We start from the raw sequence: 19,250 nt of genomic DNA on the forward strand, positions 1-19,250 counted from the left end.
AACGTGGACGTAACCAAGGAACTGGGACCAAAGATCGTAATGCCAAACTCAATGTGGACGGTGGGCTGTTGTTTCAACTTGACTACCAATCAAGTCGTGGGGGCGTTTGGTGTAATGGGTGATAATTCTTTTAACAAAAATTTTTAAACAATTTTTTGATGTCCACACAAAACGTCGCATCTGTTGAAAGCACCCTAAATTGGAGGATCCAAGAATTAAGTTGTTTCCTAAGGGCGAAGATTGCTATAAGCTAGAAAAAAAACGTTAAGTTGAATGAGATATAATTTCATTACGTTCCTTTAGAAGAGTATGGGTAAAATCCTTGACAGGAATCTGAGATGCATCTTGGATGAGGTAATCATATTCAGATCAATGTACAATTTTTATTATCTCTCAGCCGTTTTTTACCAGACACTATTCCTCCTCCTGGAAATATAATAAATATCATAATGACTCGTTTTTTTCGGGCTCTACCGTTAGTCACGAACTCGGTTAGAAAGAAGTGTTTACAGCTTGTATTTCCATCCTTTGTGTTCAAAATTTGCATGCTACTTTATCTTCTAAACAATCTATATTGTAACGAAGAGGTGAGATCAACGAATCAATGAACTGTGATCTAAGAAATTAAACGAAATTTGAGGTTGTCCCAAACATTTTGTCGAAGATTTGATATCTAACTGTATATCCTGATCTTTACTTCTTAACGGCATTTTTTTTTTTAAGGGGCTTCGTTCAAATTCGTAGGGAACCAATCCATATAACTGTCTAGATTAGACCTCTCAATCATTTCTCAATTCGACCGAGACAAATCCCTCAGATCATTTTACTCGAGAGTGTGGGCCGTGACAAAATCACATAATCTAACTTACAGCAATCTTCAAATGATTGCTTTTGCCTCATTGCACTCCGCCATTGGACTATAGACTCGCGCGATCGTAGCTAACGAGTAGGGCCCTCGATCATTATTGGCTCAGCGGCATGTGCGTTTCTGCACACACAAGAAGATTTATGACGAGCCTGGGGAAATGTTTGCGGGGAGGGTGTGACACTAATGATGTGCACAGACACCTTGCCTCGGAGCGCTGGTATTAACGGCCTACTCGCAAACTATTGCTAATCAATCAAACAACCATAAGGACTAAACTTAAATCGCGTCTTGGTTATCCGTGTTATCAAGTCTCTAATCGTGGCGTTTACTTTCAGCTCTCACAAACCTTGTAATGTTTACATCCTATGTTTACTTTGTTCCGTTTGGGGAATTGCATTGGTCTTGGTCTTACGACACTAAATCAAAAAACGCTAAAATATCGATTGTATAATTCCAGTTGCGAAGAACACATCGTAATAAAATAGAGTACGAAAACTTCACTAGTCACGGTTAAAATCGAGGTAGGAATGTGAATCATTTCGGAAAGTACTCTCACGAAAGGAGAGCTAAGTCTATTGTGGATTGATTTATTTAAAGGTTGAGAAAAAGATCAAACAAGGATGGTGGCGTGGACCGAGTGTGAGCCTAGAGGAATTTGGAACACTAATGATAACAATAATGATAATAATAGTAGATTTAATTCTATTCTTCCAGAGGGACCTGGTCCTCTTGATTGCAAGGCCGTAGCTCCTGAGGAATATGGAAGGGTCTTTCCGAGTTAGTCGTAACGTCTGATTATAACTCTTTAGTAATAAAATAAAATTCGCCCTTTTGAATTCGCGTCATAGAAAGAACCGATTCGTGCTTTCAACATTGCTGTTGAAGTCTTTGCAAGTAACTTGACTTCAATCTTACTCCAGTGAATAAAATTTAAAGGTCATGGTAAGCCGATGATATTAACTAAAATTCACTTTCGAATAATTTGTAATTTTGCGTGTTTTTTAAAGGGAAATTTTTTGTACCCGGTAAAACATCGAATAACATGAAATTGATATTCTTAAGAGAATAAATGCTGGTCTAAAATGGGATGTAAAAATTAGTTTAAAATAGCGGTTATCACAACAAAAGCGTGTCAACCGGAAGTCATCAAATAGCACATTCTCCACACCCGTAAGCAAACGATTGTAAAATTATTACATTCTAATTAATCTATGTGGTCGTCAGTAATCCACAGCGCTGAAGGGCTGCATTTTTAGATCCTTTGAATAAGATATTGACTAAATATCTGTTTCCGTGAGAACTTTATCGCTAGTAGATTAGCCATCTCGGGTAAACATTTTTAGTAATGTCACCCTAAGCTAGATCAACTTTTATGAGTTTATTCAATTTTCCCAGCTAATTTTTTCTACAGCTAACCTATAGGAGCCTTTGCAGATCAAAATAATTTTTCTTGCTTTGAGTTTCAAAGCAATTTCTCCCAAAAGGCTCTTTACAACATTCCAACACCATTTTTGCCGAAATCTCTTAGGCAATCGTGATCATATCTGTTAAGTCACGCAATGATCAAGAAGTTGATTTTGCCACTGGACGTCATGATCTTTTAGAAGCAAAACAAAATACCAAGAAGCCATACAAATATTATTAATAGACGAAATCTAACATCCCATTGTGTAGATATACTTCCAAATTATCAGTACACGCAATGGGAATGTACAGCAGTCAGCAAGTGAGTCCACAGGGAACTTTTTCATGCTTTTGAGAAGCATGGAAAACTGAGACAGCGACACACGTTTTCCCAAATGTGAACATTGCGACCTCTTATACTCGTGTATTTTTCTTTCTTCTTTTTCATGGAAGCGGCGTTTCACAATCGAACTAAAAAAGCGTACAGAAAAAAGTGTGATTACGCGATTGTTAGACCCCGAGTTTTTAACTGCATTAGGAACGAGAAGCAGCTAAAAAAGTAAACAGAACATTAAATTACTAATTATGTGTTGTGGGCCATTAGCTAAACTATTTTATAGGGCTTTAAAGGAAACGAACAAATTGACGACATGTAATAGTGTAGTTTGATCGTCCGGGTGAGTGTAGTCCTGAGAAGGACTGTTGTCGGTGGTGGTGACTGACGTTTCGACAACCTGAGCGGAAGTCATCATCAGAGTCAAGTGAAAGGTTGTTGTCAGTCGTTGAAAGTAGTTGGTGCTGTAGGTTAGGCATTGCGCAGAGTCTCAGTCAATAGTGTGATTCGTAAGTCGGTGATGTTCAGCGATGTGATTGTTGACATCGCCTTTCCTCGTCGCTCATTTGTGTTCAGTCAGTCTACTTGCGAGGTTTCTGCCAGTCTCACCGATGTAGGAGGCGTGGCAGTCGGAACGATTGATCTTATACACTACGACTTACGAACCACACTACTGACTGGGACTTTGCGCAATGCCTAACCTACAGCACCAACTACTTTCAACGACTGACCCTGGAAAGCTGGTTTACTAACTTGGAACAGACTCCCCTCAACAGGTGTCAACCACTACCGGCACCATACAAACGACTCATCCACGACATTAACATTACAAACGAACCGAACAGAACGACCTAACTTCACTAACGGATCCAAACCGACCAATCACGACTGACCTACGCCACTTGAGTCTTACAGCCAATAACATTGCGGCAAAACTGACCAATCAGTGTACACAAACCGGACTAAGTACATTCGACTGACAACAACCTTTCACTTGACTCTGATGATGACTTCCGCTCAGGTTGTCGAAACGTCAGTCACCACTACCGACAACAGTCCTTCTCAGCACTACACTCACCCGGACGATCAAACTATACTAATACATGTTACCCCCGGGTTCAAACCCTTTACTGTAAATTGACGACATTTAGGAAAAACGATAGCGACCATTTCATTACATGGACAACCTAGTTCTCCGATTGGGGTGGGAAGAAGAGAAACCCTGAGAGCGAGGTTGCGACATCAGTACATAAATCGTTCCAATATTAGCGACACACATCTCACCTTAAAAGGCTTCAGAGGCTGCTTTTAGAACAAAATCAGAATCCAGTGAGAACAAGAGCAACATTTTTTTTCCATCTTAGGAACTCATTTAATTAATATACTTCATTATAATCAGTCGTCGTCGTTAACAATTTTACAGGGTATATATATAGGACGGCGACAAAGATTTTTCTCCATGCTCCCGACGAACTTTACAGCATGACTAAATGAAAGTTCTGTTATAACAGTCAATTAACATTGGCTTAGCCACTCATCCCTCAACGCTGACATGCGCATTCTTCGCAAAGCGACTGCAGTTTTTCGATGTAGGGCTTCTTGCGCCCAACTATTACATCTGAAAGGTCAACGTCAAAAGAATTCCAATCTCCTTTAATACAGCAATGGAAAAGTCACTTATCTTCTTCTGGGACGCCAGCTCACACAAATTGTAGGCATCGTAAACAATTGGCTGTTTAGGTGTTCGCTCACGGACAGCCACGTCCAAACCGGCCTCAAGTGTAACAACTTCGATATCCCCTTGCTGCTCGTCATCCACAAGGGTTTTCTTCGAGGCAAGACGTAAAAAAAAACCTGCTATTTGGTTTGCGGTCAGGAATTCGTTACTCTTAAACAACACGTTGCCAGTCGAATCCTTGGCACACATCATTGATCGTGCAACCGCTGCTGGATCTGCCTTACTTCTCCTCTCCAATTCTAAACTTTGCTGTCAGATAGGACTTCTGGTTTTGGGTGAACCTGGTTCTTCGTGACTCACCTGACTTAAGTGCTTAGCCCATCACCTGTCTGTTTGTGTCACTTACGGGCGAGCTGACTGCTCCGACAACCGGTACCAGCGTTGGTTGTCCCTCCAGGTGCTCTGCATACTCTAATGCAGCTTTGTCAAAAAGCGTCTCATGCTCTAGCGCACATTGGTGTTTGCCACAGTCTAAGTGTTACATCATGTAGGAGTGCTTCAGGAATGACTTACTACATCCTTCTTCTGGGCATGTAAACAGTGCCTCGTTTGCTGTTGGAGGCTCTTCGTCGGTTTCCGTCTGGTCTCTGGTGGCATGGGTTTCACTTGGATGTGATGTGGTAGTCCGCCCTTTCTCGACAGAGGAGAAAGAGCTTAGGTGCGCCAGGAGTATACTACCATTGACGGCAGAATATCTGGTGGTGGGATCTCAGCCTTTGGAGCAGATATCAGTTCCCCAGGTACCACGCCGTATGCTCTCCATACACGGATTCCCTCTATGGTGAGCTCTATATTTGAGAGTTTACTCACACCATCAATTTTGCAAGTGACCATTGGAGGGTTTGTGATAGACTCGCAGCGGGTGACACTTACGGAAGCCACTCCACCGGAAGAAAGAATAGCCTCAACCATCTGCGCGAGCTTCTCGATATCGATGCCAGAGTGTAAGTGAATATGCATGTGTGACTTTGTTAAGGCTGCCTTACGATCACTAGCTCCTTTTCCACACTAGGGATCTGAAAAATCCAATCGTTGGTAGACCCGCTATGGTAGCAGCCAGCGTTGTCTTGGCTTCAGATCTGGCATGATGGTCTTGAGTTGTTTGATAACGTCCGCCATGACTGCGAGGACCGCACATTTGTCTTGAGTGCCCTCTGGAAGATGTGAGCGAAGGTTAGCATTTGAAGACGTTCGCTAACCTCTCTGAGGGCTACGCTGATGTGCCAAGTAATGCCACGTTTGCAAAACCAACCGGTTTGGCTTTCTCGGCAAATATTTCATAGCCCAGTATAACTAGCACTGACGACTCTTCTAATGACTCGAGGATATCGATCCTTCCAGCATCTTGATTTGAGGAGCGTACTATGTGAGCCCTCCAGGCATAAATGTTTGTTATAACTTGCTTTAAAGTAAACGAAAGTTCCTCCTTGACTTCGGGTAGCAGGTTATCTGTCTGGGCGATCATTGCTGATTCTATTTCGCTGAGAGATGACATTAGTTGGTCGTTGCGATCACAAGTGTCGTCATGCTGATGGCTGCACTGAGCTTGAAAGGCAAGCTCCTTTGGGTCGCTCAACGCAAACAATCTGCAGTGATCGGCCACAGTAGAACCCTGACACGTGTGAACCTATAATACACACAAAACAAATTACACACGACAGTTGACCAGACCACAATGCAGTGCTCATACGTTTTGACGGGCCTGGGTGCCATGTAATTAATATATACGAAAAAAGTAGTCATTGCGCAACTCTGAAAAGTAGTGGAAAGAAAAAGAAACAAATTTTCCAGCAATATTTGCGATCTAAAAGAAAATTACAGGACAACTTTTTATCTGACAAAAAAATTCAGCTAGGCTCAGATTGAAGCCTGACTCTCTCGTAAAAGGGTATTTTCGTTCACACGGATGTATGACCTTATTCGGCAGAGAAGCACCTTCTACAAACGTGTATTCCGCCTTTAGAACTGTTAACGTGTTTGATAACGTTATAGAATGAATATGAAGAACATTTGCCTTGTAATCTCTTTTGAGGTAACGCTTTCCAAGTCGAAGGCGACTCTGTATATCTTTCGTCCAGCCCATCATGCTTTTTCCCGTGTCTCCAAGTCTTTCTACGACGTCGGATAAGTCTTCAAATGCCTGCGATCCTGCAGAACTAACGTAACCTAAGCTTGAAGTGACTTTCAAACAGAGGCGGGACAAACAGCAAGGATACGCAGAAGCGTACTTCGCCTTAAGGGCTTGAAACTCATCCTGTCACAGTCGGCCAAATATTGTTTGACCACTCTTTCAGGAATCATCACGTTTGATATCTTTATAGTTTCTTTGTTGCTAAGCGTTATGGATCTTTCTCCGAATTGTTGTCAAGGCCTCACTCGTAAGGACTTTACTGGTCCACCTCTTCCATAATGAGGTAAGGCAATGGCGTTTGGCGTCCGTAAATCGATAGTTGGTCAGACAAGGAATATAACGAAGGAGTTTGGTAAAGCGCACCTTATCTGCCATGATGGAAAGTATTTGGCGACGCTTCTCCCAAGTGTCGGAAGCCTAGTAACATTGGGCAAGTGCCTCCATCAGCGTCACGTCCACCCTGTCTTCATCAGAGTCTTCACCACTGGAGATCTGGCGGCGCACCACATCTAAGGAACAAAGTTGGTGGAACGAGGGGCTTGCCCCTTGTGGTATTGTCTTTTAATACAGCAATCACACCTTTTCCAGCTTTCCGTGTGTAATAACGCTTGGTTCTATCATATTCTTTTGTTACTCATACCATTTGGTTCAAACAATGGCTTAACATCAGTTTAAAATGATAGCATTCTCTTTTTTAGCTACATGCATGTGAAGTACATTGCATACACCTTCAAAACAGGGGCATTGAAATTGAAAACTAACGGTTTTATAATCCCCTTTTTAACTCGTGAATTGCACGCATGCGCAAGAGCGAGTTCTAGATATAATGTGGAGAATGGCACTCGCCCACTCGCTCGCTCGCTCGCTCGATTGGTCGATCCCTGTAAACCTTTTTTCGATTTTAGGCTTTTGAGTGCATTTGATAGTTTTTGGCGAGTAATAAACAAACAAAATGGCAACCTTTGTTGGTAAGAATGGTGGTGCGGCGAAAAAGAAGCCAGTGATAATCTTAAAAGAGTTTTTTTTTTTTCGTTTTAGTTTCAACAAGCGGCACCGGCAACTGGCAGGCGTGCGAGGATTCACACTGAATTAAGAGAACAACCTTCGTTTTTCATAAAATTGCAATTTACAATTCTTGAACTTGAAAAAAATCCGAAGATTCATTAAAAATATCACTTACTCCGAAGCGCTCGGAGTTTACAGGTGTTCAAAGGCTTTTTCTGTTATGGTGTGAGATTGGGGCAAAAGCGATCATTACATTTCGTATCGTGTGTTTTTCTGTGTGAAGCAACAAAAGGTGCCGGCGTCTGACGAAATTACAGGTTAACACGAGAGTCAAATAACACATAAACAAATAATTTTTTAATTTTTTTCAGTGAATTTTTAAAGAACAATTTTCTTTTAAGTTTCAAGACAATTTGAAGATTCAAAATAAATATTACGTACTAAAATGCGAAAATTATACACCACAAAACTGATAAGCAGGCCTGAAATGAAATTCTATCTTGTTCTAGATTATGCGTTGCCTAGCACTTGACCAAAATCTACCCAGGCGGAAATCCAAAATGAGGGTGGCAGTCTGTGCTTAGGTATCTCACTCAAAACTCGTTCCCGTTTGTCCCATATAATAAAGAGGGAATTATTAATGTTTTCATTAGGAAAATATTGCCTTGATATTCCAACATTTACAATGATAGACAATAAATTTCACTTTTGACCCACATTTACTTCCAACATTTTCTTTTGAACCAGAAACAAAAATGATGTAATTTTAAAACACATGACATCATCCACCCATGTCAAATGTAATAGCATGATCATTTCAGTTGTAATGCCTTCTTATCCCAACGCTACTTTGTTTCTTTGCTACATTAGCGAACACTGAACTACTGCTCGTACTCTAAATATGACAATCAACCACAAAATTCCCTAAACCAGATAACATTAAACATAATCCAAAAAATCATGTAAGTCATCTGTCAATTCACGAGTTTGCTCACAGAGCACTTTGATTTTGATTTCTTGTAATTTTATAGTTGCACGTAATATACTGTTATTACATTTGAATTTTAATTAGGTCGTTTACGCCCCATCTCTCTGACAATCAATATGTTATCTAAGTGCTGTTTAATATCGACCTGTGCAATGGCTTCCTTTTTAAAGGGTTCAGTTCATTACAGTTTTTGAAATTGCGGTCTGAGTAAAATCCCAACATTTCAATTGCTCCTTGACAGTTTTATTGACAAACGCTCTAGAAAATATCTATAAACATCAGTTTAACCGGCGAAGCTAACACGAAAGAGTTGAAAATATATCTTTGTACGAAAACGAACAAATGAATACATAATTAGGCCTCTTGCCTTAAAAGAAAGCGCCATCGATAAAATTTCATGAGATCAAAAACTTTAATTATCTCTTTTATTAGCTAAGAATTGTTTTCTGTTAAACAACGTTTTGAAGGATTTTAAATAGTGGATTTATCTATCTGTGAAGTCGATCTTCACCACAGATGCACGTACTTGCAGGATTTCGAAAAGAACATTTAAGCGCAAACGAACGCTCTAGCAAATGACTGTGAACGGTCACATCAGTTTAGCAAGCGAAGCTAACACCCGAGAGTCCAAAATATATCTTTGTGCGTGTGAAGTGTAAATAGAACTCAGTTTACGAGGAAACGATTGTAACTCAAATATTAAACTGGTTTCTCTCCATTGCCCAGCTTGCAGTACGGGTGGGAAATTCAAGACTAGCTTTTGCCTTTATTTTGAAACCGATAAATAGAAAAACGCTACACTCAAGAAATCAGCAATCATCTTAACCAGAGAGTGCGTTTCATCGTAGCATGTTTCATGTAATACATAAAATCAATTTTAAGGAGTGTTTCCACAGACGTAAATCTATCACGCCTTTTGGATATGTCCTTGATATTCTCACTCAGTGAAACGATGTGGCTTGATGAAAAAAATCACGTTTTGAAATTAAAGAGAGATCTCAAAATCTTTTTAATCGCAGAATTACAGTAAGGGAAACCCTACCCGCCCTTAATTGTTCAATTTCAGCCGTGTCTCTGATGTGCTTCTATCCTCGACGAAATCTTCTTTAAAACTGATTTGTAATATATTTTCTTAGGCTTTAATATTTAATCTTCATTTGAGGGGGTCGGATTTTTTTGTTTACCATATGAAGGAAATAAAATATTGATGACAGCTATCAAACTTACTGTCCACATTTGACTGAAAATGTGTCAAATTCACATTTAAGCTAGATAATTTTAGTTGTGTCATGACGAAATATGCCTCATCCTCCGTAAGGCTCTATAATACTATTATGACCACCCTTCCCCTCCTCATCGGAAGTTAATTGGCAGTCAACTTATCCCTGGAAAACCGTGTGATCCCCTCAAAAAATTCCCCTCCCTCGGGGGATAATTAAAGGTTCCCTAGTTCATTTTTTCCACCCTTAAAGTATTTACATTTGAGATAACTGAGTTACATATCATGTGTTTTTTCGATAGGGGCAAGAGGATTCAACACGTACACCAAAGCAAATGACGTAATATTTGTGCTAAAACTTTATTAAAATCACGAACGAAGCGAGGTACTTATTTTTCATGTTTTGCTGCTGTCCTCCTGAACAAGCATGTCTACAAACTAAAGAATACCCGTTTAACCCTTTTAATAATTAATTAAACCAAAACTGTATCAGTATCACTATTATTAGCTTATAGCAATATTTATGAATATTACCACTTCATGTACTACCTCTGCTAATATGATACTGCTGATAATATGACAACGTACGTTTGTTCAAACGGGAATATCACGTGCATATCTGATTATTCTATAGAGTGTGGATTTGTGTAAATCGGAACGATGCCTTCATTAAGGAAACATCTAATGCTATAATTAATGCCAGTATTATATGTCAATAGGAGCAAATAATACCCCAAAAACGTTAATGGAGTTAATCATTAAAAACCATGTTTCGCCTGAACATATCTGCTCTCGCTATTCTATTAAATATTTTAAAGAAAAGAGGATGCGTTGCCTTGTATGCTAAATGCAATGATATTTCTTGATGCGTTCTTTATTCTCCATTATTCCTGTCTGTCTTTTCGTCTTTTGAAGTGGCTTCCTCTGCTTCAGCAAGTGGTGTGTGATGGACAGAGTAACGAGTCCTGAAAACAGGAGCAATTTTTCAAAGGGTGAGTTAATGTTATCAACTGAGTTGAAAACGTAAATTGGCCACTGTAAAGAGTTTAAAGGCTGACGTTTCGAGCGTTAGCCATTTGTCAGAGCGATTGGATCCTTGTGTCTCTTTTACATAAACATATAAAGTAATTAAAGTGCATTTAGGTTGTAGCATATGTGAAAAAAACAACGAAGAAAAACGCACGGTAACTGGCCAGCGTACGTAGGTGCTCATTCTCAATGCCTCCCAAAAGAAGACAAGCCTTGAAAATGTCTAGCAATAGAATCTATGTCACAAATTAGAGAGTTCATTATATTTTCTCTTATGAATCAAATGAAGGATCTCCAACATATCGTATGTCTACGACTAACCAAGAATACAGGTTGGCAGATCCTAAAGATGTACAAGTGTAGAAAAAATTTCACTTTTGTACCTCTCTTTCACGAACGAAATAAAGAGGTCAGTCGGCCTATAGTCTGGAAGAAGTTGCATACGTTGCATATTTACTTCAACCCGTCATTATTATAACATGTAGGTCAATGCTAAGAGTAGGGGAGACGACTTTGCACCACCCATATCAGCTTAGGTAGGATGACCTTTTTTTGTAGAGCTATGTCGCGGAGAATCTTATTCAAATGTCTATCTTTAGCAGGGACGCTTCTCAAGAGATTTACTAGACCAGTTTAGTGGACTTTGTCTCTGAAACAACATCGCCATCACCCAAAACACAAAAACAAACAAACAAACGAAAACAGGAATTACTAGCCATGTTCTCACATGGTTATCTGCTGGCACGCTTTCCATGATACTTGTGCATGTTCAGCGGTAGCGGCAGATGCCGGTGCGATTATTTCTGTTTGAGTCCCACGGTCACATTTAGTGTTGCTGCATCCAGTCACTCTGGATTTTACTAAACTTCTTTCTTGTCTTTCCCTGTCTTCATGGCTTGGAGAAAAACTCAATGCTCCAGTATCTTTTGCACTGGCCGCAATGGAGGGCTTTCCAATGATCCCTGACTGAAGTTGTGTTTTAAGCATGTTTTTGCCAACCATCCCACGTATCTCGCCTTGTAGGTCATTAAGTGGAAGAAGCATGGCTAGGCAACAAGAAAAGGACCATTTTGGATTTTTGCGCCACTCTTTGAAGACCTGATGTAAGTATGCCAAGTACTGAACTAGGAAGGAAATGATTGATTAGAGAATTAAACTTTCTCTGTTTAACTGTAAAAATCTTATAAGGTGTGGAATTACAAACCATAGAAGCCTGTAACGTAGTTTCAATTTTTAACCAAATAAATTGAGCTCTATAGAAAGACTAAACTCTTATTGTGCGTTTTATTTCAATGGTTAGTTGCTGTTCAAATAAACTCGAGATACGATAAGGGTACCTTTAATGTGAATGATATGACACTACTGTGGTTAATATTTCGGACAACACAAAGTAACATACAAAAGTTGCAGTTGAGTTTCTTTCCATGAAATTGATGTTTATCTTACCAACAAGGAGGCCAATCACCAACGTATTCGCCCCAATAATCAGTATTTTCATTGCCAAAGCGTCCTTGTGATGGTCCGCCATGTTTAATATATTCTCAGTCGGAATTTTGCTCACAGCACCGATACCAAGATTTACAAGTGTAACGGCAAGAGAAGTGGACATCAGTCTGTTCTCAAAAGTGTCTTGCATGGGTTTGATCCAGCAGAAAAGCACTGCATACATACCGGCAACAACCCAGGCCAATCCAATGAAGGATCTGCTTTCTTGACCCACGAGAATGAGGCCGCACGTAAGAATGAATTTGCGGGACATTTCAATCAGTTCCCAATACCAAGAACAAGGTTTGTAATTTTCGAAGAGAAATCGCAATCCGTCAACAACTTCTGGATGAGAGCCATTATCACTGTCTTTCTTGGTTATGATTGTTCGCCGATGCCTCCAAAGTGCAACGAGAGAAAGAGCAGGTAAAGCAATAATGTATGCAGCTGAAATATAAGCTACGATCACAAGATGATTGTAATTTGCTCCTTGGCATTTTATGCTGTAATCTACTTTAAGGTACTCGTTACATAACTCTTCTCTTTTATCTTTGCAGAGTTTCTGGCAGGCGAACGGCATAACACTGGCTGTCCTCGAACAGGTGCTTAGGTATGTCACGTACAGGAAGAAAAAAGCGTTTCTGTAAAGAAGAACTTTCCCCTGTGAAATTTTGCTTGCCCTTTCGTCCTCCTCCAGTCCCTGTTTTCTTGAGATCATCATATACCAAAAACCATAGATCACACACGAACCAACAATAACCATGGCATTCATTGACAAGAGCACAAACAAATCTCCAAAGGCATCCACGTGTAATTTGTGATTAAGGCAGTGAACCGGTGCTACCTGAAGCAAATTCATCTGTAAAATTCCTGAATATTTGGACACAACCTGCAATGAATCTGGCCATTCAATGAACGAGAACACATCTAGCAAGCCATGAGTGACTTGATAAAAACCAATCAAGATCTTAAGCTTTGACAACAAATTGTCAAAACAAGAGAGTCCCCGGTCCTTTGAAATATTATTTTTCTTTCTCCAAACTATAAGGGTCAAAAATATCGCTATAATAGCAGCAATGAGAGAGAGTTGTCCTGCAATCCAAGCTCGTGAAGGACATTTTTCGCAAGAGTGAAATTGTTTGTGGTACCCTGGATTGCATACAGCGCAAAGCGGACCTTGATAGCCTTCTCCGCATGGTGAGTCCAAACCACCTTTGCAAGACTCCTCTACCTGACATCTGTATGGTGTTGGTATTGCATAAGGATACTGCACTGAGAAATCATCCAATTCAGGTAACTCTAGGGCGAGATTTTTCATGAAATATTCATAGCGATGTTTGTAGGACTCGTTCCGCCATTGCCACCAAAAGCCAGGTTTTAGTGAGGCGTACTCATCTTTGCATAGCAGCCCGCTTCGGCCACATGTAAGACACTTGTCGAAGAGATGAGTTCTGTAATGGCCTTCCAAGCAGGGACAAGCACGATGTCCAGCGAAAAAGTCGGTTTCCGTTCCTGTAAAAATCCAAGATTGCATTATTAATCAATCAAATCTTACTCACTCCTACCTTCAGTTAGATGAAGCTGGAGCTCTAAACACCAGCTAGACTAATGATGTCATATTTAATTATCATTGAAAAAAAAGTACGATCAAAGTCTTGAACCTCGTTTTCGTATTATTTATCAGCGCAGGGTGGAAAGGATTCTCTCCCGGGCTTTGAGACCCGATGTTCTTGCAAATATTGATTGAGAGGAAGATCAACTGATAGGTTCACCTATAAACCTTGGGGCGTCAAATAGTACCCTTAAGTGAAAAAAAAAAGATCTTCAAACCAACCATACACAATGAAGCAAACACAGGGAAGGGTTTCGCGACATTCGATTCTTGCCTACGTGCTGGGTTTGTTTCCAAAGATAAATACGGTTGTTCTAATTCTAATCATTTTTCCTCATTCTTTCCAGGCTTCTAGACAGCATTTTATTACGTGTGTACACACTGACAGCTTAAAACCCTTTGGTGACGTCAAAAAGCACATGTTCGGTTATTACCATCAGGACAAGTCTTGCAGTCCAGTACAGATTTTCCAGGTTTTTTGTCATACGCCACGTAAGAACCATTTGGACATTTCTTACAGCCGTCTGCAACATAACCAAGAGTGTCGGAGTAAAAACCACCTGAAAGAGGAACATGTCAAAGTTCCAGTTGAGGTAATGAGTGGTTCCAAGTACATTTTGATTTTATGTGAAAACAAAAATATATACCGTCAACGTACCTGTAACTTGGTGGAATAATAAGTTTCCACCAGCTTCAAGGTTGAGCCATCGAAATCAAATAGTTAACCTTCTAATATAGCTACCCTGCAAAGCTGCCTCTGCGGGAATTTTCTCCCAGCACCAACAATCATCGTTTACTTTTGTACGAAGTCAAATTTTTAATCAATTTTAGTTTCATTGATAGAGGTAAAAAAGTTCCTTTGCAAGTCATTTTTCCTAAACTGAAATAGTTGATGCTTTGGACAGAGACTGTTTTTCAGTTATATACTGAAACCTGAAATCCTCTCTCGCACCCGCGTCATAAATTGAGGCAGCCTTTACCTCCTTACACTTTTATAGCCCTTTAGGCTTTATTCAAAATATATTGTTGTAGTTACTGACTCTTAAGATAAAACGACCCCAGCGGACTTTAAGTATTAAAGCTTCCCCCGAAAGACTTGTTTATATACAAGCAAGAAATGGTTCATAAGATGGTCATTCCTAGACACATGTACCAAGAAATTAATCGCTTTCACCGTTTCTTATTGTGACCTAAGCTACATCGGGTTCTTACAAACGTCCAAACTATAACATACCAGGAGAGCAATCAACGCACTTCCAGCTTCTTGTCCCCAAAGACTTCGAAAATGTTCCCAAAGGACATGGGAGAAATACAACGTGTGATTTGTTTTCAGCTTCGGTGCGGAAACCCATACTGAGTAGTGCTGGCTGAAGGGAGAAGTATTCACTGCTGTAACGTTCAACGACAATAGCTTCATCGTAGGAATAAAGAAAGTTCCTAGGAGTGAAAATGATAACAGAAGAATCTTTGGAAATATTGTAGTATATTTACATATAAACATATCATTGCTTAAGCTCGCGTGACTATATCATTCTTGACTTTATCAGACTATACCAGACACTAATACCGATGACGCTGGTAACTGATTCATATATAATTTCTACTACTTCTAATTTAAACGCTCTGCTTTTTCTCTCAGATCGGTATAGTAAGGGTCCAAAAGTCCTACATTTGAATATCAAGTCCTTTTAAATATTCCTACTCTCCCTTGCTCAGCTGCTTGTCCTAAATTAGAGTTACATATCAAAACTACTTTGTATGTGATATGATGTTATGCGTGTACGCTATCAAAACATTCATCTTATACTAACAAGTATATTGTGACTTTCCCTCTTGGAATGGAATAATACATGGTTCTAGCTATTCTATTCCTTGCAAAACTGCAACAGAAATTAAACAATGTCTATCGGCTGAAAATCTAAATTCAAATGAAATAAATCAACATTAGCTATCCTAAGTTCGAAAAGCTACTCGTTTTATGTTTTTTTTTGTTTTGATGTGTTTTGTTTTTTCCTGAAAGCATCAACTTATATTGCATAGTGAGAATACTCATGGGCTCGGCATCATATGTTAGGGAGCAGGGGAGAATTGAGGAACGGACTCTTAAACTTTTCATACCCTATCTCTTACTCAATAAATGCAAATCATTTGAGTTTGAAGACAGTATTTATCAGCGCTTAATGTTGCTCCATAAGGTGAGTATTGTTGCAGCCCATAAAATTGCAATTTCGAGTTTGAGAAAATGTAATTATTATTTAAAACTCTTCAACAAAGATAGAACAAATTATCACCGGCCATTATTGCAATGATGTTTGTTGGTTATCTTTTTAGCTACTTAGTGCAATGCTGAACGTTTGATTATGTCGGATACGTCACAGTTTGAAATTCATAGAGTGGAGGCCTGCGAATGAGGCAGATGTTAATGTCTTTAAAGTCGTCCGGAGGAGAAAGCTGTAAAATGGGAGAAGAATAACAAGAGTTGAGATCATCTTACTACAGATTTGGCACAGGTTCAATGCACTTCAGTCCTTAACTTGGCGATGCATCTGATCAGATTTTTTTTTTCTCGTTCTCATCGATTTTCAGTCCTCCTTCATGATCTGATCAGCAAATATTAAACTTGAAGAAGTTCTTGAATGAGTAACACCTGGATGGAATATCATTAAAAAAAAAATTTAAAACCTACAGTGTAAATTTCACGCTGATGGACTCAAGGCGAAAGGCCTCCCGCTCGATAATCTTAAGAGGATTATCAGATAGTGTTCTACAGGAATAAAATGAGGACGATTAATATGTAGCAGTGAAAATCACAGTGGAATATTTCTACGTAAAAAATTGTGACGAATCCGATATTCATCGGACACCCTCTATTAAATGACGGTTGCTGAGGTCTTGATTTTGTCTTGCCATATTTACTATAAAATTAATCGGTATTCTGTGGAGACCAAAATTAGCACTTTTCGACCCAATGTAGGGTATTTTGTAATCTTGCAGAAAAATTTCACAATTACAATCAGTTACATGGTTCTCTGATGAGGTTTTCAAGGACATTTTACATAAATTTAAAAAAAAAAAAAATCTGCTTGATTGCCGACCGTGCCCGACTGCTGGCCTTGTAGCGTATGCATAAATCAGTTTGTTGTATGTGACAGTTTTCTAGAGTACTTTGTTGTTGGCCCTGGACAGTACCTGCTATGAGGGATTGGATTTTATTAACAGCTTTATAAATTCAGGAAGAAAATTGAAAGTAGTCACGAGTAAACTTTAGGATTCAAATAGTATGCGTGTGTTTAGAAATTGCCCGAGTCGGTCATTGACAAGGCCAATTTCTGCAACGCAGTTGATATTAATCCTGAATTTGCGTGTAAATATGCGATTCGACGCCATCTTGGAGTGACAGACACACATGGCCTCGATCTCATGCGGTAATCGAGACTCACTTCGGTATTAATGCTGCAAGATATGAAGTTAGATAGCAAGCATTTGATGGAATGAAAACGAGTTAATGCAAATCAGAACTGTGAGCCAAGCCACCATACGTTGTTCGTAGATTGAATTATGGAATGGATTTTATTACGCAAAGAAAAAAATATCTTATCCTATGCTGAATCGAACACACTTTATTTATCTAAAATTTTATTTTATCAAGAAAGTCTTAAACGCACGTTGTTGCGTCAATGAACTATAAAACGCACCAATACTCTGAAACATGTTAAGCTTACTGGCCACTAAGCTGTACGGCAGCAAAAACAGGCAATGAACGAGCTCCTTGATTCCATAAAAGTGAAGACATTGTGAAAGCTTCTTTAAACTTGGGAATGATACTCATCAGTTTTGTGATAAAAAACTGGGTTTCAGCCGTAAAATTTTATGTGCAATCTTTTTTTAGTTGCTGCCTTTGTGATGGTCTATCTAATTCTACGTGTATCCAAACCCTTCTTTTCTTCAGTAGTTGATCTTATGGAATGACTGTTAAAAATACTCACAGTAGGTCTAAATGGGTCACATTGTAAAATGCTCTGTAAGGAATTCTCCTCAAATGGTTCCTGTTGAGAAAGCTAACCGAAACGGCAAGACACTCACTGAAGGAATGAACACTATTTATGTCAGAGACGAGAAAGTGTCTGATTAAAAATTGTAATAAAAAACGAGGCTGTTTGTTTTTCATTTCATTCATTTTTCAAAGTTTGCATTCCTTTCAAGCACATTAAAAGGTAGTTAAACGACCGATTGGAAACTTGACCACCATCAAGGACAACAGTACAGAGCTTATTAAATCTGCGTTTTAAACTGTATTTTCTGAATTACAGTGTATTATTATTTGAGTATTTTTGACGAAGACGAAAAAAATAATACACTACTGTGTTTTCGTAAGTATGATTAAACCGATGGCCTGAGCGTTTGTCTTTTAATAATAGGCGTTTATTATCATTTAAATGTGGATTTTGAAGCCTTCAAAGTGAAACCCTTCAAAGACATGCTCCATCTCAATCTGCAACTTAACTTACTTTGAGGCGGGAATTTTGTTGATATTAAATCGCACAAACCAATGAAAGGAAGTAGAGAAATTAATCGAGAAAAAAATAATAAATTGAGTCACCAACATTTTGCGCAAAGAATTGAAAGGCACACCAAACGCATTGCCGGGGAAGAAGGTAAGTTTATTCCAAAAAAAATCCCTGTAGAAACGAATACATAGGACAATCGAGGTTATTAAAGTCAAAGTATATGACCAATATACACACAAAGGCTTACTATGGGATCTCAAGTCGCCGTGACTAAAAAAACAAAAGTTAGGAAATGTTTTTCTTCAAAAATAAGGCGATGCAGGCGACCCAGTGTGACTCAACAAGGAGACTTAATTTACATAAGCAGCGATACAATTTTGCAAATTCACGAGCCACATATGCCTTTACCTGAGAGATTTCTAAAACCGTCACACCTTATGACTCGCGTATTTTGAACATAACACAGTGCAGCTGTGATCAAAAATTCCATAAGCTCCCCAACACGCGACAAGACTAAGGTTCAAGAAAAGATGTTGGTCAAAATTATAGTTTTCACAAATTTCCTGACCAGAGCTGGATCCATTTTTTCTCATACTTTTCTTGAGAAATAGTTTCTTTGACCGAGGTACCGCTAGGTTCAAGTTAGCAAGTGTTCAAGTTATCAGAAGTCGACTGTAGATGTTTAAAAATCATGAACCAATAGGTAGGTTAATAAATAAAATTGTAAATTCGAACAAAGTAAATGAATCCAAGTTAATATTCCACTCGAGACCTGATGGTCGACATTCTACCACGGAAGGAAAATTGCACATGATTGGTATTAGTTACTGTTAGTGCTTACAGGAATTCTAGCTTCCCAGAACTCGGTAAGCCAGGTAGAGAGGTAATAGAGTTGCAAGATAGATCCCTGTTAAAATTTTAAGAATTTG

The 19,250-nt window shown here is 39.1% G+C and overlaps 2 protein-coding genes and 1 pseudogene across 2 annotated transcripts in view; 1 reads left to right on the plus strand and 2 right to left on the minus strand.

Annotated features, from left to right (window-relative positions):
• The window catches only part of LOC149043156 (uncharacterized), a 98,932-nt gene that overhangs the window by 52,728 nt on the left and 26,954 nt on the right, over positions 1–19,250 (plus strand). The window lies entirely within an intron of this gene.
• On the minus strand, positions 5,555–6,919 carry LOC149043159 (uncharacterized; annotated as a pseudogene).
• On the minus strand, positions 10,150–19,220 carry LOC149043160 (cysteine repeat modular protein A-like). The gene is made up of 10 exons (XM_089212753.1): positions 19,163–19,220; positions 18,418–18,492; positions 17,800–17,871; positions 16,500–16,577; positions 15,625–16,264; positions 15,048–15,250; positions 14,248–14,373; positions 12,163–13,713; positions 11,444–11,840; positions 10,150–10,652 (listed from the first exon to the last, which is right to left on the minus strand). Exons 5-10 carry the CDS (start codon positions 15,663–15,665, stop codon positions 10,562–10,564), a joined length of 2,409 nt encoding a protein of 802 aa, XP_089068879.1. The 5' UTR covers positions 15,666–16,264; positions 16,500–16,577; positions 17,800–17,871; positions 18,418–18,492; positions 19,163–19,220; the 3' UTR covers positions 10,150–10,561.

The sequence above is a fragment of the Pocillopora damicornis genome, chromosome 7 (assembly GCF_964200805.1).
Source record: "Pocillopora damicornis chromosome 7, jaPocDami1.2, whole genome shotgun sequence".
NCBI lineage: Eukaryota > Metazoa > Cnidaria > Anthozoa > Scleractinia > Pocilloporidae > Pocillopora > Pocillopora damicornis.